Raw genomic sequence first — 27,937 nt, forward strand, 5'->3', positions numbered from 1 at the left:
GAGTCGGTACAATAATCTTGGACCGCTTTATTGACCCGACTGGTTTTGAGCCGGTACAATAATGTTTGACCGCTTTATTGACCCGACTGGTTTTGAGCCGGTACAATAATATTGGACCTCTTTATTGACCTGGCTGGTTTTGAGCCGGTACAATAATGTTGGACCGCTTTATTGACCCGGCTGACCATATTTTGTTTTGGCTGTGAGCCTTAAGAATTAATGTTCAGCTTTGAAACCTCATGTATAGTAGATTTTTATGCTGCTTTATATCAAATATTCAAAGTTTGAATTGTGATGGGTTTACACCATCAGGATGCAAATAAACAGTAAGCCCTAAATTCGTGGACAGTTGGACACCATAATGTTGATATTAAGATTTCAAGAAGTCGGTGGTAGCGGGGGTAGTGGGATATCAAAAATAAAAATTCTCTAAGAAATTTTTTTTTCAATTTCCAATTACCCTTACTACCACCACTACAACCAACTTTTTAAAATCTTAATATCAACATTTACTCAAGAATTTTTTCAATTTCAAACTTTAAAATTTAAAATTTTACTGTTTTAACTACCTTCTATTTATCTGACATAAAGCTATTGTGAAAAATAAGGCACTTTATACATACAGGGCTCCATATTCAATGAAAATTGTGAATCAATGCTTTATTTTTCAATAAAGCTATATTTCCAGGGTATATAATATAGAACAAGAATACATTATTTTCACCCTCTACAAGGTCTATATAAGATGGAGTCGAATTTATTGCTTATTCTTAGGCCCGAATTAAGAATTAGCTGACGACAGTTTGTATCACATGATTGACAGCTCTTACTCCCGGCTCAAATATTAAACCGGTTTAAGAAACCCAACTCTTGGAAACATTAGTTCCAACTAAAATCCCTAAGCTCGAGTCTTAAATTAGTATAAATGACAGCTTAGTCGTGAGTCTTATTTTCCAGATTTTTCTGATAGCAGCTGCTCAATATTAATAGGGTTGATCAGTACCTGGGTATTTGTGTAGAAAAGCCAACACCTTGTCCTGCTGTTTCCTGTTTAGAATTATAGCTGGGTCTTTCAACCTTAGAGTCCTGCATCAAATACTGCGTAGAATACCCGGCAGTTTGTTCTTGAATCTTCTGCGTAGAACTTCTAAAATCAGTTACTCCCTGATAAATCATAACAACTTGATTTAAAGAAATGATGGTTCTAAATGAATTTGTTCCATGGCTAGCCGAAGTAATACCTTGATTCATAGCTACGCTTGTGTCCCTGTGTGGCATTTAGAGACTGAATAATAGCTAGATTGATAAGCTACGCTTGTGTCCCTGTGTGGCATTTAGAGCCTGAGTAAAATCGTGGTAGGGTTTATTACCTGTCTATTCAATAAATCATCTTTATGCCGAGGTTCAGAAAACCTTGTTTCTCTCTCCCTAAATTTCAAACTTTTTGACGCAAAAATGTGAAAGCATTTGATAGAAAGATATACAGTTTAAAGTTTCTTTTAAAGAAGAATTGTGAAAGGCTCTAGATTACTAATATCTAAGTTTTTAATATAAAATTTTGAGAGGAAGTTTTCCAAGTTTTATTCGGATGGTGGTAACTGTAACACGATGCTAATTAACTATTTAACTAGATTAAATAGTTTAAAATTTCCCTGAAAACTTCCCCATCTTGGTGTTCAATATCATGGGCGCCTAAACAATGATATAAAATAATATAATTTTAGCAAAAAATAAAAGTAATTCATAAATTTAAGTAAAAAAAAATCAAAAACCGTAAAACGTTATTTGACAAAAATTAAAAAATAGAAAAGTATATTTTCCCTGGATTTTAAGTAACGCCTGTATTAAAATGGTCTAAAAATAGAGAATCCAGCGAACGAAACGTTTCGCGGAAAAATGCAAAAATTTTCGGTCGCATTTTTTCAAATTTTTTGCAAAATTTCGCGAAAATAAATAAAGCGAAATTCGCAATAATGTTTTTCGCGAAATGCGAAAATTTTGTGAAAACTTTGAGTTTTATAGCTGCAACAATTATTTTGTGTTAATTCATCAATTTGGCTCGCGGATCCCTCTTCGTTAATGAGTCTTGTATTCTCAAAAGTTAGTATTTTTTGATGAATTTTCTCAACCTATTCACTAAAATTTTGCATTTGTTTTTAAAAATTCTGTTTTTTTTCGCGAAATTTTCGTGTTTTTTACATAATTTTCATTTTTTACGCGAAATTTTCGCATTATTTTTTCGCGAAACAAATTTTCTCATTCTTTGTGAGCGAACAAAATGCAAAAATGAAGCGCAGTGGTCGTAAGAAAAATGTTCGCGAAATTTTTGAGGAACGATTTTTCCTTTTCGCTGGAAAGTTTAAAATATAAAAAGTCATTATCTGTTTAAAATATAAATAATGTAACTTTCAAGTTGCGTAAACATATTTTTACTTTTTTCCTTACAGTTTGACATCAACTTATTTTTTTTGATTATTTACCTAGACTTTGTCTCGAAGAATGTACTCTGAATGCGTTAGAAAACGTATTTTCTTCATTTCTAGAAATACAACTTTTAAGATTGATACTTCTTTTCCTAGAGTTTGTAAAGAAAATTAGCATTATATTTATATATAAGTTCTTCTCTTGCAATAAAAAAAGTTTAACTGTCTAAGTAATATTATTAACTCTAAAAAGTCTGGGGGTCTAAAGCGCATTCACGAGGGCTCAAAGTCATGCCAATAATGAATATAAAATTTTTAAACCTGTAATTATTTCCTTGTGTAAGGCGCAATTCTTCCAATATAGCTGGGGGGGTGTCATAAAGAGGGGGAAAAGTTCTGAAAATATAAAAAAAAAATATTCAAAAAACGAAAAACTCAGTTAAAAAAATATATCTTATCTATTTTATCTAATTGTCGATATTTTGTCCATAAACCTGGATTTATGTTAGTTGATTAGCCGTTTTGACGTTTATGTGAGTTAATTAGCCGTTTTGACGTTTATGTGAGTTAATTAGCCGTTTTGACGTTTTTGTGAGTTAATTAGCCGTTTTGACGTTTATGAAAGTTAATTAGCCGTTTTGACGTTTATGTGAGTTGATTAGTTGTTTTAACGTTTATGTGAGTTGATTAGCTGTGTTGACATTTATGTGAGTTTATTAACCGTGTTGACGTTTAACGTTAAATGATTAGCCGTTTTAACGTTTATGTGAGTTAATTACCCACTTTGACGTTTCTGTGAGTTGATTTGCTGTTTTGACGTTTATGTTATTTGATTAGCCGTTTTGACGTTATATATATATATAGATTATTTAAGAAATAGGTAAATAACCTGTTTTTTAAGTTTTGTATTCTTTGTTTTCCTAGTTCATCAGCTTCTCCGAATCGGACTAGATAGAGTTCAACAATTTTTGTTAATTATAATTAGAGCTGGAGTCAAGTTATCAGGCTCATTCTAAAAACCATCCAGGCAGTGTGCACACACCTAGGAACATAAAACGCGCAAAAAATGTGCACAAAACGCGTTATGTCCATCACACGCTGGTTACACTTGACGTGCTGGTACAAGGAAACACTGGAACAATCAATACCAGCACTGGTGCGGATCCTGCAACAATCCGGTTCATCATGTGATAGTTTTATATAGTTTTATACCTGGCTCTGTTGGTTCGGATCATGCAACAATCCGGTTCATCATGTGATAGTTTTATATAGTTTTATACCTGGTTCTGTTGGTTCGGATCATGCAACAATCTGGTTCATTATGTGATAGTTTTATATAATTTTATACCTGGTTCTGTTGGTTTGGATCATGCAACAATCTGGTTCATCATGTGATAGTTTAATATAGTTTTATACCTGGTTCTGTTGGTTCGGCTGGAAGTGGTTTTCTATCGTAATCTTGAAGTAATCCGACCTAGAAATACACTTTAAAGAGACTGTGCTCGTAATTTCAAATTTAAAGGAACTGTTTCTCGTAACCTTCTTTTAAAGAGTACAATGCCCGATTCACAACAGAAATACGCGCGCAAGTAACTTTGGTGGACGAAGCCGAAGCAATGCAATTGAAAATAATTAATTTTTGAAATTAATTTTTTTTTATCTAAGAAAGCTTTTATGGGTACCATTGTGTATCTGACTTACCCCTCTCTATACATGAAGTATCACTTGAAATTTAATTAAAGGGAGTGGCCGGCAATATATGGTAATTGAACTGAGAATGTATTATTGTGGAGAAGTTTTTAGGATCCATTTGAGACATTTAAAACGTTTTATAATTACTGAGTTTGAGGGCAAAGTCTACGTTCAAAATCATCCATTTGGTTGGTTACGTTTTGAGAATCGATTTTTTAAAATAATTAAATAACGACGAGGAAAAATGTATCGAAAATTCTACAGTAAACTAATTAGATGTTTAGGAACATATTACTCTATAGAAAGGAATTGAGTCTTTGCAACAAATCCCAATTTTCCAATCCCTATATATCTTGAACCAAATTATGTAAACCTTAGATATTTCAAACTTTCATTATTTTATATAACAGAAGTCAAAGTTTGAAATATCTAAGGTCTGCAACATTGGGTTGTTAAGATATAGGGATTTAAAAACCAGAGTTTGTGGCAAAGACTCAATTCCTTTATTGGCAAAATAGTTTTTGCTTTGTTTGCAATATTAAATTAATCTACACAAAAAGCAAAAATCTAAATAAATTAAAAAATTGTGTAGGTTTAAATATTTTTGAAAAGAAAATTATAGTACAAAATATGTATCCTACTATCTCCGTGTACTGCACTACTCCATACTGTTTTAAATTGCAATTTCAACTGCAAAAGAGTATCTAAAATCCAGGTAAAGGCAACACAATATATTAACTATTTATTTAGCCTTAACAAAAAAAACAACGTTTGTTTTTCGTTAAACTTTAAACAAAGTTTACATTTCGCCTAGAGATGTTCATTTGGAATCTTTCAAAGAGCTTTGTAATATAAAGAGGAGGCATTGGGATTTATACGCAAAACCAGACGCCTCAATTGGGTTCAATATTATAAAAAACCCATAGAATGTCGTCTTTTCTATAATTTAAAAAGATTTCGATCACAGAAAACTTCCGTTTTTACGTAATTTGCCGTTAGAAATTCATAACCTTATTTTCTTTTTAGATTAACTTTATCTTAAAACAGATTGCAATGTAATTGGTTTAAAAAATTTGGCTACTTTAAACCAAGGGTTTTCCGGGCCTTGCTCACGTTACTGGCCTAAAATGCTGCTTTAGACTATTACAAAACTATACTTAATGACGTCTCTTTAACAAATTTTGTTTTAAAATATGTGGTATTTTTCATACAAATCACATTTTTAGCTTTTTTTTGGCAGGGGAGCATCCTATAACTGATTAAAACAAATTTAAAAGTTTATAGCCGTGTCGTTATTTTCCCACCATTTTAGCACATACAATGATTAATTTATTTCATAGCTAGAGTTTAATGCTGATTGTTTGAATTCAAAACCAATACTGCAGCCAATGACGATATATAAAAATGTACAGATGCGTACGCTCCACTATTCGGAAAAATTCCTAATACTATTCTACCGTCTTTGGAATCTATATACAATCGTTGGTAGCAAATAAAAGAAATAATATTTTCTTGGTTATGTCGCATCATGCTCTAAATATAGAGTTTGAAATGGAGTACAAAGATTTGAAATTAAATCAAATTTTCCACAATCCTCTTAATAGAAAAGGATTAAAGGGGGATATTTTGTTTCATATTTACCAATAAATTCATTGTGAAAATTTTTTGTTTTACAATAATAACGAAAAAAATCTGATTTTATTTTTTTTTAGTTTTCAAATAGTTTTTTTTTAAATAAATCAAAAAGTTCTGGTCTGAGGCTGTTGACATTTTCTGGCTTTTCATAAATACCCATAGCCTTCCCTCTAGACCTATAACCGGGCCTTTATACTAACTGCTTGAGTCCTCAGGCACACTGCCTGAATGACTACTTTTTCCTATAACAAACTAACTCTTTGTTTTGACCCACTTTCAGTTGTCAGATTTTGATAATTTTTAGCTTTTTTAAAAGCCTACAGTATAATGAAACCAACGAATTTGCTTATTAGCAATGTCTTTGAATTAAATTGATTGCAAAGAAATTTGTTCATTTACATACAACTTAAACATTCCTGGTTTTTCTTAATTAAAAAATCAGGTTATTTAAAATTTGCCAAATATTTTTGCATATTTGAAATGACATGGTCGAGAGCTTTTCATATTGGTTCTGAGTAGTCAACAAGCACGTTCGTGGACTCTGATCGGTTAAGACGCAACCAGAAAGTTAAAACAAGGTTGGTTCGAATTATGCAACAATGTCCTATTTAATGGGAAACATTAGATAAAAATTAATTTTAGGATTGAACCGGTATCTCAGGTAAGAAATAAGTCTGTAATTTTAATAAAATAAAAGTTTATTTATTTTACATGTGTATTGTAAAATTCAATTGTATAAAGAAATTATTCATGAAATACAAAATGGTTTCTATGTTTGTGAATAAAATTCATATAGTTTGTATTTTTGCATAAAATTTATCTCAAGCAACAAAGACAAAGAAGTTTTCAGGTTTGAACCAGGTTTGAACCAAAAAAAAAATATATTACAATTTTAGAGAGTTCGTTAATTCAAAACAAGAGAGTGCGTAAATTCAAAACAAGAAAGTGCGTAAATTCAAAATAGAGAGTGCGTAAATTCAAAATTAAAGAGTGCGTAAATTCAAACTAGAGAGTGCGTAAATTCAAAACTAGAGAGTGCGTAAATTCAAAACTAGAGAGTGTGTAAATTCAAAACTAGAGAGTGCGTAAATTCAAAACTAGAGAGTGCGTTAATTTAAAACTAGAGGGTGCGTAAATACAAAACTAGAAAGTGTGTAAATTCAAAACTAGAGAATTTGTAAATTCAAAACTAGAAAATGCGTAAATTCAAAACTAGAGAGTGCGTAAATTAAAAACTAGAGAATGTGTAAATTCAAAACTAGAAAGTGCGTAAATTCAAAACTAGAGAGTGCGTAAATTCAAAATTAGAGAGTGTGTAAATTCAAAACTAGAGAGTGCGTAAATTCAAAACTAGAGAATGTGTAAATTCAAAACTAGAGAGTGCGTAAATTCAAAACTAGAGAATGTGTAAATTCAAAACTAGAAAGTGCGTAAATTCAAACTAGAGAGTGCGTAAATTCAAAACTAGAAAATGTGTAAATTCAAAACTAGAGAGTGCGTAAATTCAAAACTAGAGAGTGCGTAAATTCAAAACTAGAGAATGTGTAAATTCAAAACTAGAGAATGTGTAAATTCAAAACTAGAAAGTGCATAAATTCAAAACTAGAGAGTGCGTAAATTCAAAACTAGAGAGTCCGTAAATTCAAAACTAGAGAATGTGTAAATTCAAAACTAGAGAATGTGTAAATTCAAAACTAGAGAGTGCGTAAATTAAAAACTAGAGAATGTGTAAATTCAAAACTAGAGAGTGCGTAAATTCAAAACTAGAGAGTGCGTAAATTCAAAACTAGAGAGTGTATAAATTCAAAACTAGAGAGTGCATAAATTCAAAACTAGAGAGTGCGTAAATTCAAAACTAGAAAGTGCGTAAATTCAAAACTAGAGAGTGCGTAAATTCAAAACTAGAGAGTGCATAAATTCAAAACTAGATAGTGCGTAAATTCAAACTAGAGAGTGCGTAAATTCAAAACAAGCTTATTTGGTCCAGACGTTTGTCCAGCAATGATATTTACTGTCATAATTTCTTGATAGATTTTAAAGAGTGTAGATATTAAAAAGAAGACTTAAACGAGTGAAAGCCCAAACCCGAAAGTAAAATCACGCAACCACTCAGAGACCAATGCAACTGTACAATATGAAGACGACTTTTAGACTCAATTAACGTTTTAAATAGTCCAATAAACAGGAAACACAGCACTTTTACATTGTATACTGTATAAGCACACCGTATAACACTACAAAGCCCCATTGATGTCTTAATGTCGTCTTCCTATTCTACAGTTGTATGGATCCCACTGGACCTAATTTTATTTTACCCTAGTAGGCATCCCCCCCCCCTCCCCTCCTTCTCGTTTCTGAATTAAGAGAATTGTATTACTTTTATTCGACTGTATTGTATTATTATACTATTACTTTATATAAGAGTAGAACATGATATTCCACTTATCAATATAATATTCATACATACAAATACATTTATTTACCACCACTTAATAAAGCTACTGAGGTTTAGTCAAGTGTAGTCATATTATTCAAGTGATATCAAGCGCAACTGTGGAATTTTGTCAGGGGGGGGATTTAGTTCAGTTTTCAAACCTGTCTGTTTTAAATCCTAGAACACCGACTTAATTTCAATTATTAATTACTAAAATAACTTAGCATTGATTTAAGATTTCTAGGGTTTATAACTATTGTTTTTTTTTTAAATCCATCCCATTTATTTCTTTAATGCAGGTCCCACAAATAAACCAGCTCTTAATAAAGGAGGGGAAATGATTTTAAAATAAAAAAGATTTATAAGTGATGAGTTTTATCTAATCATAGATGGGGCGGGGGGGCGGGGGGGGGGGGTTGCCTTCTTTTAACAACATTTTTTCACAACTATTAAGCTGATCAAGGGAAGAAGTTTGAACGTTCTAGATTCTAAAAATGCTGTTCTTAAGTTATGGAGAAAAAACAACAGACCCCCCCCCATGGTGATAGGGTTAAACCTAAAATGTTACCTGAACAATAAGTCCAACTAGAACTGTTGCTCCTAAACCTAGATTATGTTTTATTTAAACAAAAAAATAGTTATTTTTTATAAAACCTAGAATTTTGGACGGTTTTCGCATACCTGCACTCCATTCCTTTAGGTAAGTAGAAAACCCGACTCCGCATCCTTGTTTAAAAAATATTCCTCCTGCATGATACCTAAAAATACCATTACAGTAAAGACCAAAAAAGCTGTGGAAGTTATGATTCTACTGTAAAATGCCCGTATTGGCAAAAAAGCTTTTTAATCTTATAGCAAATAGAAAAACTCATGGGAATCGAAATTTCGATATATTTTTATATCCTCATCAGTTCTTAAAGAATGGTTGTATGGTTTAGTTTGTTCAATGAATACACATAAATTCAGCCTGCTTATAAACAGTATCATCAATTTTAAGACAGGGTCGACTTTGAAGTGTCGCAACGCCTTGGGCTTAGATTTTACCGCTCCAATGGTTTTAGCTATGGTTTTTAAGGAGTAGTTGGTAAAATTCTCATAGTTTTTTGCATAAGAGCGTTGGACCTTTAAATCACAATGAACACGAGAACAACGATTTTGCACTGTACACAAAGTCATTTAACGTATATAATAATATAATTTTCAAGCTACTAGTAAAAATATTCGCTTGGAAAAAAAATCAAACACACATAAAATTGCTTCTTTTGTATTCTAGTAAACTTTTCCAAGTTTTTCAAAAAGAATGTAATTGTGTGATACATTTTTCATCCATTCTTTTCTTTATTCTAACACTTTTATTGCCCAAAATCTGTGAAATTGGACGACATATGTTAGACTCAATTAGGGTTTCCAGCGCACGCACACTTACGCCAAAAAATGCGAAAATTTTCGTTCGTATTTCGAAAACTTTTTCGAGAAATTTCGCATTTTTTCGCGAAAACGAATAAAGCAAAAAATGCGAAAACGATGCAATATTTCGCCAAAAAATAATTTTGCCAAAAAAATCCACGAAAACCATAACTGCAACAATTAATTGTGAAAGAAAGCTTGTGGATATCTCAGCTCTGAGTAGTTTTATGATACCATAATTAATAATTTCTTTTCCGTAATTTTTTCGCATTTTTCCCCCCAAACTTTTTGCCTTTTTATCTTTCAACATTTCCGCAAAATAAATTAAATCGAAATATTCAAAAAATTTTGCATTTTTCGCGAGCGAATTTTTCGGGAAAAATTTTGGTTTTCGCGAAAATTGCGATTTTTTGGCGAAACGATTTACTCTTTTCGCTGTAAACCCTAAACTCAAATTTTGATTTAAATTTGTATATCATTAATTTCAATTGAAGCTGAACTATTAAAATTAGAGTTATAATTTTCTTTCAATAAGCTAGATTTGAAAAATTGACCACAAATACACATTGTAACCCTATACCTTTACTATTTTACAAAGGGGGTCTTCGGACGCCCCCCCCCCCCATATATAGATTTGGACCCCCTAGACCCTCCAGTTAATAATTATTGCATTCTTTTTCCAAAACTCTGAAGGTTCAAAAAAGGTGTTTGTCACAATTATAATACTTGTAACTGCACCTTAAAAAATTACCAAAGTTTAAACTTTATTTTTATAATAATTGGGTAATTTTATATTTACCGATCAATGCAAGCATTTGGTGGAGATCTGTCATACATTAGATAATCATCAGGGCCCCGGGCACCACAGCATTCAACAATCCTGAATAACAAGTTGGTTTTTCTATGAAGAAAACATGGTTCTAAATAAGATTATATTTATTATTTAAAGGGAGTGTTCTCTAAACATGAAAGGGAGTATGGGCTAACGTCGAATCGAAATCGATGGTAATCGCTATTATTCTTATTTCTACTTAAACAGAAGAACGTAGGATCCATACAAATGCGCGAAGTTGCAATATTTCATTCTGATTGTTAATAATTCAATTAAATTTAAAACTAATCATTCAAATATTAAATCCTGTAAATGTCAAATACAATTCGATACATTCCTATAAAGTTGATATTTCATAATCTTTTTATTCTTTTAATATACGACAAGGATTTCTTTGGCCGATGTGGGACCTCTGTAACGTCCAGAGCAGAGACAAAAGACGTTTAAAGTAAACCTTGTATTGAAAATTGAATTGGTCTTCCAGTTAAACATGAAATGATTAAGCTTACAAATACAAGGCTTAGGAACTGATTACACGCCTCGAACTCTAATTTTCGTATCCTGATCCTTTTATCTGTGTCCATCATTTTGTATCCGTGTAAGTATACTTTTGATATTTCAAACGCTTTCAAACTTGGAATTCTGCTATTTCAAAGAGCCAATTTTTAATCATCAAAAGTTTACACCATCTAGTTGCAAAGATGAGAAATTTGAATTTTGTAGGGATTAATCAGATTCTTTTCTTCATTTTAGTGAATGCACATATAATTTTGTATTGTCATACTTTTCGTAAAATGCATTAGCCAATATCTTTTGTCATTTTACAAATATCACTTTAAATTGTGAAAAATTGTGACCAATTAGAACTCATAAAATATATGTTCTTGGTCCAATGAACCAGCTGGTTTCTTTTCGGAACAGACACTAAAACATCAAGTTCAGGCGTTGCTTAAAAACTTATTATCTTAAAAAAGTTCCGATATAAGTAAAACTTTGTTGGTAAATTACCATAATAGAAAAATGGATTTGGAACTGTGAAAATCATACACCAACTATTGTGACAAGACATATTTTCTTTCCCCTTTGGTTTGACTTTTCCATCCAAATTATTTCTTAGCTCCGGATTTAAAGATTTACTGCAGTTTAAAGTGTTATTTTTTTTATGGCGTTTTTTTAAATCCTGATATTCAATGTATTTATTTTAGTTAAATATCCACACTATTTTGATTTCTCTTCTAAATTCACAATAAATTAAAAAGAGGTGGCGCGCAAAAATTATTGAATTCCATAGAATCGATATTTTTCTTCAATATTCAGAAATTTTACTCAGCAAATATAAAATATATTGAATTGAAATTTTTAAACTTTTTAAAATCTGTTTCGGTCAATTTGATTTTATTTAAAATATAATAAAATCCATGGCACTTTAAAATTTATGTGACATTTTTTATACGACTTATTATCCTTACAAGGTTACATATTTAGAAATCCATAATATTCTAGTATTCAACAAGTTGGCTAAATTATTTCAAGTCTAAAGATTTTTGAAATTTTATTTAAAGGGGCTGTATACTTAATTGCAAGTGCCTGACCCTCCAATGGTGAGTGGCATATTAGATTCACAGCGTTACCCTTTAAAGCATTGTCAGATCAAGTATAAATTAGATATCCATGTTTTTTTTTAATGATTGTTTTTATTTGGGTTTCTCTACAAAAGGGACTTGCGCCTTTCTTTCTTTAAATTAAATGAAGAAATTAACAGAATCTTTATAAGCAAGAACATATTACTTTATCTTTTACATTATTGATCAGAAGAAGGTTTAATGGTTCTGTTGTGAATCCAGCATACCCGTCAAGGAAAATTGGTTAAAATTAAAAAACTCTTGAAATTTAAAATTTTTTTTAATCCGTAAATGCAAACAAAAAAATGCGCAAAATGTTTAATTTATATTTGAAGAAAAATGGCCGCTTAACATTGTTACCAGAAAAAAAGCATAAGGGAAAAATTAAATTGAATACCTGTAAAGGTTATGAAGAAAGTTTTCTGTGGCCATGATATTGTTCATCTGTGCCGGGTCTGAAACAAAATAGTTTTATAACAAAGTTTAAACCAGAGTTTGAATACATTTTAATTAAACAGTATTTTCTATAGAATTTAATAGTATCTAAATCCCTTATAACCAGGAAACTTCTGGTGGAGAAATTCCATTATTTAATGAATAAAAAGTGTTCTAATTTCGGACTTTGTTTCAAACTAGGTTAAAGGGAGTGTTCGAGAAAAATGAAAGGGGGTATAGGCTTACGACGAAGAATAAGCGCTTTTAATCGCTACTAATCTTTTGTTGCGTCTATAAGGAGAAAATTGCTAAAAACGACTTATGCTGAATAACATAGCATCCACCCAAATTGAGAACGTTGTTATATACAACTCAGATCGTAAAAAAAAAATCTATTTAATTTCAAACAAATCATTCAGATATCACAACCTATGGTCATCGATTATTTTTCGTGACATTTGTATGTTAATTTTATATAATATATTTTACTTCTTTTATAAACAATGCACTTTAAACAACGATTTTTTCCGGTAGGTGTCTCTGCCACGTGGAATCATTAAGAGCATCGAGAGCAGAGACACCTGGCGGACAAACTAATCGGCGTTTTAAGTGCATAAAACAAATACAAAATATTATGAAATATCAACTATATGCCAATGCATCGAAAAATAATCGATGACTAAAGGTTGTAATAGCTAAATGATTTGTTGATAAGAAATCGATTTTTTTTCGATTTTATTCATAGATTGCAATTTTCTAAATTTGGGTGGATGCTACGTTATTCGATATGAGTTGTTTTTAACAATTTTCTCCTTATAGACGCAACAGATAGAAGTAAGATTAGTAGCGATCAAAAGCGCTTTTTTATCGCATTAAGCCTATACCCCCTTTCATTTTTCGCGAACACTCCCTTTAAACTCGTAAAGAGACTGTAAGTGTAATTTCAAGTGACCCTCCATGCAAAGATAACAATGCCATATTTCAAACGGTAACCTTGAAAGCTTTGTCTGATCAAGTATGAATTAGATATTCATGATTTTATTTTTTTTAATTTGTGGTTTGTGGTTTCTCTGCAAAAGTGACTTGCACATTCTTACTTACAAGATTTTTAAGATTTTCTTAAAAAGTATTGATCTGATACTGCTCATATTTTTTACCTTACTGCATGAGCCAACACTTGGACTTTTATACCTACTGCCCGAGATCTACATTGAAATCCTATGCCTACGGGGCCTAAAGACCCCTCCCCCCCGGCCCCCCTAGTGTTTTTTATAGATTAAAAAATCTCAAAAAGTATTGGTCTGATATATTTAGACCTATTTCTAGTCATTAGATTTTTAAGGATTATATCTCTTTGGAAAGCCTTTGTGCCAAAATTGCACAATTTTTGCAAAAAAAATTTGCTTTGAATTTGGCACAGACGCCTTTAAAGGGAATTTACACATCTGGATAGTGTAAGAATAGATTGTTCAAGATTTTAAAACTAATGATAAATAATGGGTTGTAATATTTTTGCGAGGATTTTTTATTTTAAACATATCATACAAAATATGATGCAATTAATTAATTACTTTACCAATAAGATCTCTAATAAGATCCTGTATCCATCCAACTGGTTTCCCGAGGCTATCCGTCAGCATACAGGTCAATCCAACCAGCTGAAGCAGTAGGCTGGTCAGCCCGGATACTTGGTCCTATATAGTTGGATTTTTTAATATTATATATGTGCGGCAAATTTCTCACAATTCTAAAAAATGCAAGAAATTTCTATATATTACAAGCTTTAACACGGATAACAAAATTCTGACATAAATGGACTGTAAAGGAAGAATGAAAAGGGGTATAGGCTAAAACCTAATTCACTTAGGAGTTGATCGAAACCCTTCTGAGTTCTATCTGATGTTCCTGTCTCAAGAAATTGATAAAAAAACTGTGTCAAATTAAAATAATTTGTTTCTAAAGTTTTAAACATTTTTAACTGATTCATACAAGTTCGAACAAAGCTTTAAAGGTACCATTGTGAATTGTGAATATTTACGCTTACAGCCCCTTTAATTTATAAAAGGCAATGATGTTGTTTTTAAAAGGCTCAACATTTATCTAACTTATTTTTGTTTAAATCTTATGTTTTCAAACATTAAATCATCATTTAATCATCCGAACGAAACTGTGCTGAACAAGCTCCCCTAGAAGTATGAGAAAAGCTGTACACAGTTACAATACATATTTATAAATCCACAATATTTGCATGTAACTATAGTTAAAATAGTTTTATTTTAAATATAAGATTCAATATAAAGCTGTACATAGTTACAATACATATTTATAAATACACAATATTTGCATGTTACTATAGTTAAAATAGTTTTATTTTAAATATAAGATTCAATATAAAGCTGTAAAAAGTTACAATACATATTTATAAATACACAATATTTGCATGTTACTATAGTTAAAATAGTTTTATTTTAAATATAAGATTCAATATAAAGCTGTAAAAAGTTACAATACATATTTATAAATACACAATATTTGCATGTTACTATAGTTAAAATAGTTTTATCCTAAATATAAGATTCAATATAAAGTGCAATTTACATCATTTTAGCGAAACGTAAAAAAAGATGTCCCGCTGCAAGGTTGTAATGCAAGGAAAGTTAATTGCAGTTGCGTATACTCTGCGTACATATTAAAACCAGTTCTCTCTGGACGGAATTTGTAAACAAGAATAGATGCATCAGTGTTCTTTTAGTATCCGAGGAGGTTAAAAGCATTAGATTTTAATAATTTTGATAATTCACATAACAGTTTTCTAGACCAGAATATTTCATTGATTTTTCAGGCTTCAACATCCGTCTTGTGTTTACATTACCGCCCATTGACAGTACACTGCAGTACAAAAGATGCGTACACCTCTGAAATAACTTTCCTTGCATTAAATCCTTGTCCCGTTGTGGCTTTTATTCTATGTATGTGTACCAGTGATGTACAGATTGCTCTATCATGTTCAAAGTTGACGCGGTACTTGAAATAAACCGGAGTTTCCAGTGGATAGGATCTGAGATAAGTTAGAGTTTTCTGTTAGAATGAGATATCATCAAATTTAAAGTTTATAAACTCGATCAATAACCATACTGCCAATAATTTTCAAAGTTAGGTGTTCAAAAATATAATATAGATCGTACACAAGTCAGCAAATATAGTCTATGTTTTAAATATTAAAGGAGTTCACCATCAGGCTGCAAGGATAAAAGCATTTATACAAATTATTCGTTTGGATGGATTTGCAATGTGCTATTCATTAAAATTGTGTTTAATGAATTTATTTTTAATCACGAAAAATAAAATGTGATTGATTGTGAGAATGTGTTAAATTAGTTAAATAGTTAGTATTCAAATATTTAACCTATTGAAACTACTCAGGAATACTCAATGGGGGCGGAATACACAATGAATACAATGTTTAACAATAAGGATTAGAATATTAGAATATTTATGATTAGGATTAGAATATTAGAATATTTATGATAAGGATTAGAATATTAGAATATTAATGATTAGGATTAGAATATTAGAATATTTATGATTAGGATTAGAATATTAGAATATTTATGATTAGGATTAGAATATTAGAATATTTATGATAAGGATTAGAATATTAGAATATTTATGATTAGGATTAGAATATTAGAATATTTATGATTAGGATTAGAATATTAGAATATTTATGATTAGGATTAGAATAAGGATAAAGATTAGAAAATGATTAAAGAGACTATACTCGTTATTTTAAGAGTGTTTGCTCTCATGCACAAATCTTTCAATATTTTGCCTATTACCCTTTTCAAGGTTAAACTAGAAAAAGCTCAATGTATCTTAAAATTGGAAATGTCTAGGTTTACAAAATAAAAATATTTAACCAAAGGCCAAGGAATTGCGACACTTCAAATACGACCCTGTCTAAATAATTAATGTAAAATTTTCATTGATCTTTGATTCTCTTTGATTTTAAAATGATGTTTTGGTAATACCATGTTTTTCCATTTAAAATTGATTATTTCTAACTGTGGCTTTTTACAACAATTATTTGATAATTCATGCAGTAAGAGAAAGGGAGGGAAAAAAATAAATTACTTCTACCGCCCCAGTCTGAAATATTTTATACAAACTAACAGAGATTACTACTTTATGTATACAGGTATATTTAGGTTAAAATGTTGAAATCGAATTCCTAACTTCTTACCACTATAATAAGTCTAATGCTGAGATTTATGAGAGCACAGAACCCCACAATGCTTTCTACCGTACCAATGCAGCTGCCTACAAATATTAAATATTAAATTGAATATAGCATGCCATTGTCAGATTTACAATTATTGTTCGAAGAGAAACCCAAGGATATTTTTTGGTACTGTTACAAAAAAAAAGCTTTTAAGATTACCGTTGTAAATTGGGTCAGCCCACTGCTAATAGAATCAATTTGAGTTACGTTTAAAATGGTTTTAATGAACCTTTTCCAATTATATTATTATCTTTTTTTATATTAGTTCTCATACAAAGGAATGTTCTATAATCCTTTTTCTCTGAAACCTGATAGTGATAAACAAATATACTTTAAACTTAAATTTGTTGATCTAATAGACATCATAGTTAGAAATATCTAAGGTTAACTACATAAGGTTGCTAAGATATAGGGATTAGAAAATCAGAAGTTGTGGCAAAGAATCAATTACTTTTTGTTAAAAATAAAAAAGATTTAAAAAGAAATAAATTATTCTTTTTTTACACTAAACCTTTATTTTTTTGTTTTATAATGTATAAATTGTGTGGAATTTTAAAACTAGAAAAATTTAAGATTTAAAAGAAGAAAAATTTTAAAATTAATTAAGACCTACCGGCAAAAAATATGTAAATCCCGCTCCAGAAGTTTGTGAATTGAGCAGTGTACACCCAGTTGGTAATTCCCCAATCAAGCCTTAATATATCAAGCAAAATTAGGGGTCATGGACGCTAGGGTTTCCAGTCGTAATTACGTTACGCGTAATTACGCGTAATACTTTCTTTCACTTACGGAGAAGCATTACGCGAAATACGTGTTAATTACGTATACGAAAGAAAGTCTAGTTTCGCGTAATTAAGGTGTAATTGCGCGAAATTACGTAATACGAAACTATTCCGTAATTAGTAAAGTACATATTGATTCTCATAAATGAATATAGCGAGAAAATATACATGTGTAATGATATGCGCGCTACAACCATGTCCAATCTGATTGGATAATTCAAATACTTTTAAATTGAATTAAAATTCGGTGATGGTGATGGACCAAACCTCTGATTGGACCATGGTTACGTTAAAAGTCAGTGAGCCTTAACTTTGAAAACCATTTTCTCTCCACTCTAATAAATATATTTTATAATTCCTATTGGAAACCAAACCAGAGATCTTAAGATAACAGGAGATTGGATATTGTGTTATTGATAATCTACTGAACATGATTCTAAAGAAAATGAAGTCATAGTTCATGACTTTAATTTCATTGCTTTAATTTTGTTTTTCATTTAATACACCCATAAAACCGCTGCAGATGCCTTCACGCTGAAAGTTTAAAAACAAACACCAAAACCATTTCTAAATCTTTTTTGTGTCATCCGGATTTGAACTAGAAAATTGACATTTAGGAAATATCTGATTTTGAAAACGCATATTCGGGAAAAAATCATTTTAATAGATTTTTTTTTCTTTTTTCCCTTTAATCTAGTTTTATTGGTTTCAGTTTTACACTTTTTTAAATAAAAAAATTCTCAAGGAAAATAATGAAAATCCAAAAATATCTACCTTATTTGTTGAAAGTGCCAAACTGAATTCATAATAAAAAACTGCTAATAAACTTTTTAAAAAGCTAATTAACTATGCATTACGAATGATCCTATAGAGTTGTATAATAAGGATATTGTGCAGTAGTGTAACTATGTAATCAATAATGCACTGTGTTGCTGAAATCATGAACTTCTGACACTGTTTGTCAAACTTTTAATCAGCTCACAGATGTAATATCATTTCACATTGCTGAGCAAAGCAAATATATATCACGAAAAATCTAGCTTATTCTTTATCAGAGCAAAACAGATCTGGTTTACGTCATATATAAGAGCACATCCAATTTAGTTTAGTTTATATTAGAGCAAAGCTTATCTGGTTTAATTAAATAAAGAGCAAAGATAATCTTGTTTAGTATACGTAAGAGCAAAGAAAATATAGTTCATATTAGAGCAAATCTGGTTCTGTTTATATAATAACATATAAACTAATTATATGAAAGAAACGAAAATCTGGCTTTGCTAAATCAGAGAATAGCAATTCTATTTTAGTTTATATCATCAGAGTAAAATAATTCGAATTAAATTTATATCAGAGCAAAAAAAATCTTGTTTATTTTATCAGAGCAAAGCAAATCTGATTTAAATTATATCAGAGGAAAGCAAATCTAGTTTAGTTCAGATCAGAGCAAAGCAAATATGGTTTAGTTAATATCAGAGAAAATAAAATCTGGTTTAACTTAAATCAGAGCAAAGCAAATCTTGTTTAGTCTAGATAAGAGCAAAGCAAATTTAGTTTAGTAAATATCAGAACAAAGTAAATCTGGTTTAGTTTCTATCAGAACAAAGTAAATCTGGTTTAGTTTATATCAATGCAAAGTAAATCTTGTTTAGTTTATATAAGAGAAAAGCAAATTTAGTTTAGTAAATATCAGAACAAAGAAAATCTGGTTTAGTTTATATCAATGCAAAGCAAATCTTGTTTAGTTTATATAAGAGAAAAGCAAATTTAGTTTAGTAAATATCAGAACAAAGAAAATCTGGTTTAGTTTATATCAATGCAAAGCAAATCTTGTTTAGTTTTTATCAGGGTAAAGCAAATCTGGCTTAGTTTATATCAGAGCAAAGTAAATCTTGTTTAACCTATAAAAAAACCAAAGCTAATTAGTTTAGTAAATATCAGAACAACAAAAATCTGGTTAAGTTTACAGCAGAGCAAAGCAAATCTTGTTTAGTCTATATAAGAGCAAATCAAATTTAGTTAGTAAATATTAAAACTCAGAAATCTGGTTTAATTTATAACAGATCAAAGCAAATCTGGTTCAATTTATCCAAGCAAAGCAAATCTGGTTTATTATAGCAGGGCAAAGCAATTCTCGTTCAGTTTATATCAGAGTAAAGTAAATCTGGTTTAGTTAATATCAGAGCAAAGCAAATCTAGTTCAGAGTGCAGCAATTCTAGTTTAGTTTATATCAGAGCAAAGAAAATATGGTTTAATTTATATCAGAGCAAAGAAAATCTTGTTTAGTCTATATAAGAGCAAAGCAAATTTAGTTTAGTTAATTTCAGAACAAAGAAAATTTGGTTTAGTTTACATCAGGGCAAAGGAAATCTGGTTTAAATTTATCAAAGCAAAGCAATTTTGTATAGTCTATATAAGAGCAAAGCAAATTTAGTTAGGTTACTGTAACCTAACCTTCACATATAATAGAAAAATTTACAAAGAAATTCTTGAATTTACTTATTCTTGAAAATCAAAAAATTTCACGATGAAAGAGTCCCAAATGATAGTGCAGGCCCATGAAAACGGGAGGGGGGGGGGGCAAACGATCCTTTTCCCAACCCTTTTAGGGTTAAATACAATATCAAAAACATCGATTATGATTTCTTAGCGGCGTATATAGGTGAAATTTTGACTGACTTTATTACTTTGTTCTGTTAAGAGAGTACCTAACATTTGCTAAAGCTTGTGGGCGGAACTTGGAAGATATTAAGATCGTGTTTTAGGATTCTCAAAGTACTTATTTTTCTTGTTATGGCCGTTATGACTGTAGCTCTATATAAATACATATTTGTTAGCCATTTAATGCTAAAAAACTATACCTGAGCAAGATAAGTACAATATATGAATCACCTTCACTCAGATAAAGACAACTTTAAAGATTACCTTAGATAAGTGCAATTATAAAATTTCCATTTACCCGGATAGGTAAATTTTAAAGGTAACCTTAGCAGGATAAGTATACACTATAAAGATCACCCATATAAGAAAAACAAATTATACCTTAGCCAGATAAGTACAACTATAACAATAACATTGTAGAGCAGCTGAAACACTCTGAGCCCAAAATACCTAAAGTATTTAAAGATTTAAAAAAATCATAAACAAACTTATCACCCGGCACTAACTCTAAAAGAACACATGGGCACATTTTCAAGTGGTAATTAACGCTTTCATTTTCGCCATATTTTGCACGAAAGTTAGATTAGTGATTAACTCTAGGAATGTATTTTCAAAATGTAAAAAATTACAAATACAACAACATTTTTCCACATTTTCCTCATTTTCTCCTGATTTTAACCCTATTCCTGCTGGAAGGGGGTCAATTTGACCCCCCTCTGTAGTTTTTTTTTTTACATAACTCAAAAAGTATTGGTCTGAGGCTGTTGAAATTTTCTGACGTTTCCTACATACCCATTACCCAAAGCCCTCCCTTTAGGCCTAACACCAGGCTTTAATACTAACTGCCTGAGTCCTCAGGCGCACTGCCAGAATGACTGCTTTTTCCTGTAACAAACTAAATCTTTGTTTTGACCCACTTTCACTTGTCAGACTTTGAGAAAATTTAGCTTTTTGGAAAGCCTATGACATAAGAAAACGGATTGCACAAGTTTTGCGAAAAAAAAATTACAAATATTTTGCAAACAACCTTTCAAAAGAAAATTTGCACATTTTTAGTTTTTCTTGATTAAAAATCAGGTTATTTAAAATTTTGCAAAACTTTTTGCATATTTGAAATGGCATGGTCAAGGGCTTTTCAAACATGTATAATTTTTCATTTTTTGGACAAATTTTTTACAAACAATTTTACGATATAACTGGATTTTGCGATAAAATTCAATTTTTGCAAATTTGCAAATTTTTTGCAGATTCTAAAAGTAAAGCACAAGAGCTTTCCAATGATGTATAATTTGTCATATTTGGACATCAAACATGGGATTTAGAGGGGGGGGGGGCAAATTGACCCCCCAGCATATCCTGGTTTTCAAGTACCCCAGCAGGGATAGGGTTAAGTACAATTTGATCTTGTATTATGGTGGATAATTTGTTAGATAAATTAGATTTTTAGTTTATTTTTCCTTCTTGTGGTTCCCGCCATTTTCCCCTTGCAAATTGAATTTGAGTTCCTATCTTCATTTTTGAAGTTTTGGATTCAGATCACAATTGTGATTAATTTAATGAACTGAAAAATATGTTTCCCGGATTTTTAACAAATTTTTTCATTGATTTCTTAGATTAAAAAACTTTTGAGCATTGAAAATCTATAAAGCACGAACAAAAAATGCTAGAAATATTTATTTTAAAATAATCTTCTTAGATTTTGCATTAAAATTGGAATATTGATTTAGACCTAAAATAAGTTTTTGGAAACCATTAAAATCTGAAATTTGCATTTTTGGCGGAATTTTGTATTTTTATTTCTCAACTTTATTCTTTTTTACATGTGGGGTGTGTAATGTCACTTAATTATGGTCGTAGATCACATTTTTGCCCTTAAAAAGGGATGAAATGAAAACTTTCCGAATGTATTGTATTTTTACCGATATTTATATTTATACATTTATATATATAATAACATATATCCAACCAATATATCCTATATCTTGGGTTCTTTACATACAGGTTCATATTCCTTTACAACCTGTACATCTCACTTCTTGGGTTCTATAGGTATATATTGATGGAACCTAATAAACCCTGCTCCTTTGTTTCTATGGTCTTTAGAAATTCTTTTAATTACTATTAATTAAAAGTCACAAAATGTCACGATGATAGTGTTAAAAATGAGAGGGCTAGAACAAAAAAACTACAGGGAGCGCCAAACGCCCCCCCCCCCCCAGCCTGTCTAGGGTTAAGATACAATGACCACTCTTTTCTGATTTTCTTTTGGCGGGAAATCTTTCTTGTCATTTGTCGCAATTTGTACAACAAAATAATTTTTTGTCTTGCATAGTAGATTTTTAAGGCGCAAAAGTTTTTTAACCTAAGAAATCGTTGAAATTAATCTTAAAAATCAGGGAAAAATTTTTTTTGTCAAATTTTTATTTTCTGTTCAGAAAGTTAATCTCAATTACAATCTGGATCCAAAGTTTAACCAGAAAAACTTCAAAAATTAGACCTACTTCCAGTATTTGGATTTTAACATTTTACAGCTCTTTGGACTGCCTTTAACAAAAGCAAACAGATTGCACAATTTGTGCAAAGAAATTTTTCACAGATTTTTGCACAGGCGCCTTTTATGGGAATTTGCACAAATGGTTTCCTCATTTGAATTCGCTGGATCCAAGGGCTTTTCAAAAATGTATTGTTTGTTGCAATTTGCGCAATTTTTTGCACTTTTTTTGCTTAATAATTAGATTTCGAAATAAATATTTGGATTTTTGCAAATTTGCCATTTATTTAGCAAATTATTGAAGTAGAGCCCAAGGGCTTTCCAAAAATGTATGAAATGTTATAGATTTGTATCACAATAAGAAAAAAGAGAAGGGGTCGAAATCTCGCGAAAATAGCTCCAAATTAAAGGCGTGAAACCCACTCAAAATTTGAGTCATTTGGCCATTCTTTCTAATACTTAGGAATGTAACCTGATGTGGTGGACCTTATCTATTTCAAACTTTCAATTTTGTTAGAGTTCGATTATTTAAAGTTTAAAATATAAAAGAGTTGGTTCAACAGGTTCAGAATAAAGAATAAAGAAGGATGATATGAAATTTAAATTTTTCTATTACGCCATTTTTATTTATGGAGTTTTTCAATATTTAATTCCTCTTACCAATTCCGAACTGCGGAGTGACTAATTTCGCCTTCTTTCATGTTTATTGTTAAATGATTCTGCAAACATTAATTCATCATTAGAACAAACTAATCTGAAAATATTGTCACATCATGTTTATTTGTATAAACAATGCAGGAATAAAATGTAAATTATTCGATACTTTTTTCTTGATTCTTGGGGAAAACAAAAAACCTACAACTCAATGCCTTTCTACAACAAAATGAAATACAATGCACATTTTTAAAGACAAAATTGCGGAATTTTACTTAAAATTATGTTTGAACCTTTTTTTGAACACTTTTGAAAAAGGACCAAATACATTTCGAGTACATTTTAAAGGTTAAAGCGGCATTTTAGAGCAAAACGACCATCCCCTTTTCCCTTTTTTTTGAGTAATTTTGCTTCTAAAATACATTAGTATATGTAAACGACGTTTAGTGGATGAAATAGGAAATAAAAATAAAAAGGGAACGATCACATTTTCGAATATTAGGATCTTGAAGGTTTAACCCTATAAAGGCTGGGGGGTCTGAATTTAGAGCCTGGGTAGGCGTTTAGCGCCCCCCCCCCTAGAAAAAGACCTTAGAGAATAGGTATAGGGTTGAAATGCATAGCCCAATTTTTCATGGCCAGCTCAAAGAAAAAGAAATTAGACCGATAACTTTAATAGTTTGGGTGCTACGGAGAGTGGATAAAAAATGCCTAATAAAGGGTCAAACAAATATTTTTGTTTTTGTTTTAAACAAATACACGTTTAGTAGGTGAAAAAGGTATTACAAATCTTCGGGAAAAGAGCACATTTTCAAATATTTACTATTAATGCAGTTAAAACGGCATTTTATAGCAACATTTTTCATCGACAACCCATCCCCCTCCCTCCCAATTTACTGGCATCATATCTAAAAGGAGTACTTTTTAGCACTTTTTAGCGGTTTAAACACATTCTTTCTGAGATACTCTGTAAATCTAACTTTAAATTTATAATTATCACTATTATGATATATCTTTTACTGTGCATAGTGTATAACTGAAGGTGACTAACAAACTCATAGATAAGAAGTGTTTACAAATAAACAATAACATCCTTTTAAAAACATGTTCTCACGGTGCATACTGCACTATAGATTCAGTAGAAGAAAATATTTCCATTTACTGATAGAGCTGATTGTCTTTTGTATGTTGTCTCAATTTTTTTATCGAGACAAATAACCTGAATGTTTTCTGACCTCGAATTTTCCGACCAAAAAATGTAATCTCTCTTTAAACGGTCGTTAAAGATCGTTAACAAAGGTTTGTCTTCAAAAACAATAATTTTTAAAAAACGATCTCTTTAAAAACGATAGTTTTAAAAAACGAAAAACAATCGCTTTAGAAAACGAAAAACAATCGTTTTAGAAAACGAAAAACAATCGTTTTAGAAAACGAAAAACAATCGTTTTAGAAAACGAAAAACAATCGTTTTAGAAAACGAAAAACAATCGTTTCAGAAAACGGTAATCTTTTTTAAGCAATCGTTTTTAAAAACAATAATTTAAAAAAAATCGTTTTAAAAAAAGATTATATCGTGTTTCGTTTTTTCTTCGTCGTTTTTAAAACGAAAAGATTGTTTTTCAAAAAAGTGGAAACGATCCATCCCTACACATTGCACATGGATCCACAATCCACATCAACTGCTGTATTGTTCCTCTCGAACACTCTGCAACACTTATTTTTTATAAATAAATGGTAAAATTCGAGAAAAAAAATTAAGTTTTTAACAAAATTAAAGGAACTGTAAAAGTAATTTCAAATGACCCTTCTGGTCAACATGCCAAAGCTCGATTCAAAATGGTAGCATTGAAAAGCTTTGTCTGCTCTACTTTATATGAATTGTCAGAATTAATTACTTTTAAGTCTAGAAAAACGACTATATCTTCCACATTATTGATCAGATAAATGTTTATAATTTTTAAGTTGACCAGTGTCTCCCCAACCTTTAGTACTAATGAGGACATCATAGAAATGTCAAATAAATTTACTGAAACAGTGGTCTCCATCGTTTATTTCTAATCTGGTCTGGTTTGGTTCAACCTTCCACCATACAATATTATCAAGGGTACCGTTGTGAATCGGGCGTTGCTTAAAGTGTCTCTTCAAAATTACGCTTACGGTCTTTTTAAAACAGCACACCAATTCCAATTCCAATATGGAGAATTCTCTGAAAAATGGATAATTTTCCAATTTTGCCAATTATTCCAATTTCCTCGAATGTCTATATATCCTCATCTTGAATCTAGAATTGGCAACAATTTAGTGCGAATATTTTGAGAAAGAAAATTTTACTCAAATTTTGCAATGGTTAACTTTCTCATTTTTTAAATTTTCATAATCCACCATTAGTAGGGAAATACTTCATAATTCTGTGCTTGTTTGAAGTCTGTAGCCTCAACATTTCAAGTAACCTTCAATTTGTAGAACGAACAAATCATTTTTTACGATTGAAAAAAAAAACGAACGAAATGGGTCGTTCACTAACAATGAAAGAACAAAATGAAAGAAAACCCGGACGTGTAATGTCTCTATTCCTAAAATTCAGAATTCTTTTAAAGGGACAGTTCACTTATTTGGGTAATTTCAGGGTAAACTAAACAGCCTATTCGCTCTTGATTGGCAATAGTCTTACTTTTCAAAGATAACTGTGGCCGGAGAAAAAGCCGATTTTTCGTTCAGAATTCGAGCGCAAAGGGACGGTCCCTATCTAGTATCTATAGATGATGTTTTTTTTCAGTATGTTGTGGATCAAAATAAATTTCGAATATAAAATTAAACTGTAGTATCTAATCGTTAATTGTAAATGTCATTATTTTTTTTAATTTTTGTTGTTTTTTAACTTTCTATTTCTAAAATAACACTATTTTATCGCATTCAAAATTGTGTATTGCCTGTGTAAAAAGCTGAATTGAACGCGGCATGACAAATGAAAAGTTGTGCACATGCGGGAAAAAATTTACAAAATCTACGAACCTAAATACGAGTAATGATTAATTGATTGTCGTAGAGACGTCGTCTTTGTATACACATTTTACATGTTTTAATACGAAAAATGTAAATTTCTTGCTAACTCAAATATCAAAAGTTTTCATATCTTAGTACATAATAATAACGAACACATAATGACATTCAAATATAATGAATTTAAATGTTATTGGGCTGTTGTTACTGAAAAAAACATCAAATAGTGTCTATAGAAAAGGACCGTCCCTTTCCGCTTAAATTCTGAACGAAAAATCGGCTTTTTCTCCGGCCACAGTTGTCTTTGAAAAGTAAGACTATTACCAATCAAGAGCGAATAGGCTGTTTAGTTTACCCTGAAATTACCCAAATAAGTGAACGGTCCCTTTAAAACAACACGGTTCTAACCACTCTACAAAAGGTGGGTTTCTAAAAAATTATTCCACAGTTCAATTAACCATAGAGAAATAATATAAAAAATATTCTTTTGTGTAAAAAGATCAAATTACCAATGTTTGAAAATCCCACTCAAACAGAAATAACTAAATATTTATTCTCACATTCAATGTTTGATTTTGATCTTTTGTTCATCTAAACAAATTAATTTAATCTTAATTCATGAAGTGCCAATCAGAACCCAGGGAATTTCGTATCCAACCAATCAGAACCCAGGGATTTTCGTATCCAACCAATCAGAACCCAGGGATTTTCGTATCCAACCATGGAGAAAAGAGAGTAATTACGGATATCCAAAATCTAGAGATCTTGCAGATTCTGCGTAAAATTTTAAAATGTACTTCCACTTGACCGATTTGTCTCAAATTTTGATTGGAAAATTCGTTATATTCACTACAGATTATAGCTTTGTTTGAAAAGTATGAAAGATGTCCAAACAAGCCTGGGTTCCTAAGCTAGTGTCTAAATACATAAAATAGTATTTTCTGTTTGTATGTCAGATCATAACTCATAAACCCCTTGACCGCCGATAGTCCTCATGGTAGAACCATGAGAATTTTCTTAACCTGATTTAACACTTCTAAGTTGTCTTTTAAGTTTTGTTAATTCACTTTTGCTTCAACTCTTTGAAAGCATTGTGAAGTACAATAAACCATGCCAAGTTTTCAAGTTTAAGATTTATTTGAAAAGTTTTATACAGCTTGATATGATGCAGTCATATATCTTGTATGTCATCAGAGTAGAACATACGTTTATCATAAACATTAGATTAGGTTGAACTTTGCTAACTAACTAATTAACATTTTAGTGTTGGTTTAAAGGAACCTGTGCCAAATTTTAGTAACTTGAAAACTAATTTATCTCTAAAATATTAAGACTTGTTTTACTGAAGATTAATTTTATCAACTTTTATATACAAATGAAAATGTAGCTTTAACAAATATTTTAGTCTTTAATGATGGGGGTATTTAGGATATTTCCAAAATAGTTTTTTTCAATTGAAATGAAAATTAAATAAAAATCAACTTTATATTTTGACTTCTGCTTTGTTTCAAAGCCTTTTTGATTTTGAAATATTCATTGAAATAAGACAAGTATACAAACGTTTCATAAAATTACCTATAACACTATTA

The 27,937-nt window shown here is 30.5% G+C and overlaps 2 protein-coding genes across 2 annotated transcripts in view; both read right to left on the minus strand.

Moving 5' to 3' along the window:
• Positions 1-3,893, minus strand: part of LOC111708914 (uncharacterized) — a 23,996-nt gene extending 20,103 nt beyond the window's left edge. Inside the window, exons 1-7 of the mRNA XM_023482419.1 lie at positions 3,840-3,893; positions 3,313-3,370; positions 2,745-2,819; positions 2,481-2,539; positions 1,653-1,692; positions 1,371-1,428; positions 1,004-1,164 (exon numbers count right to left, since the gene is read on the minus strand). Of these exons, the coding sequence (XP_023338187.1) occupies positions 1,004-1,092 (89 nt within the window). The 5' untranslated portion in view covers positions 1,093-1,164; positions 1,371-1,428; positions 1,653-1,692; ... (2 more) ...; positions 3,313-3,370; positions 3,840-3,893. The remainder of the gene's footprint in view (positions 1-1,003; positions 1,165-1,370; positions 1,429-1,652; positions 1,693-2,480; positions 2,540-2,744; positions 2,820-3,312; positions 3,371-3,839) is intronic.
• A 1,299-nt stretch (positions 3,894-5,192) lies between these two features.
• On the minus strand, positions 5,193-23,444 carry LOC111708909 (tetraspanin-2A). Its single transcript, XM_023482415.1, has 10 exons — positions 23,355-23,444; positions 20,585-20,653; positions 17,376-17,455; positions 16,724-16,800; positions 14,057-14,174; positions 12,443-12,500; positions 10,391-10,471; positions 8,866-8,942; positions 8,753-8,790; positions 5,193-5,237 (listed from the first exon to the last, which is right to left on the minus strand). Exons 1-10 carry the CDS (start codon positions 23,393-23,395, stop codon positions 5,193-5,195), a joined length of 684 nt encoding a protein of 227 aa, XP_023338183.1. The 5' UTR covers positions 23,396-23,444.
• Between the last annotated feature and the right edge of the window lie 4,493 nt (positions 23,445-27,937).

This window comes from Eurytemora carolleeae, unplaced genomic scaffold (assembly GCF_000591075.1).
Source record: "Eurytemora carolleeae unplaced genomic scaffold, Eaff_2.0 scaffold904, whole genome shotgun sequence".
Taxonomy (NCBI): domain Eukaryota; kingdom Metazoa; phylum Arthropoda; class Copepoda; order Calanoida; family Temoridae; genus Eurytemora; species Eurytemora carolleeae.

Coding starts and splice junctions, on each gene's coding strand:
- LOC111708909 (XM_023482415.1), bottom strand. CDS start 23,395: ATGAAAGAAGGCGAAATTAGTCACTCCGCAGTTCGGAATTG. Junction 17,456..20,584: donor GTTGTACTTATCTGGCTAAG/GTATAATTTGTT, acceptor TGATATATTAAG/GCTTGATTGGGGAATTACCA. Junction 8,791..8,865: donor CCTAAAGGAATGGAGTGCAG/GTATGCGAAAAC, acceptor AACATAATCTAG/GTTTAGGAGCAACAGTTCTA.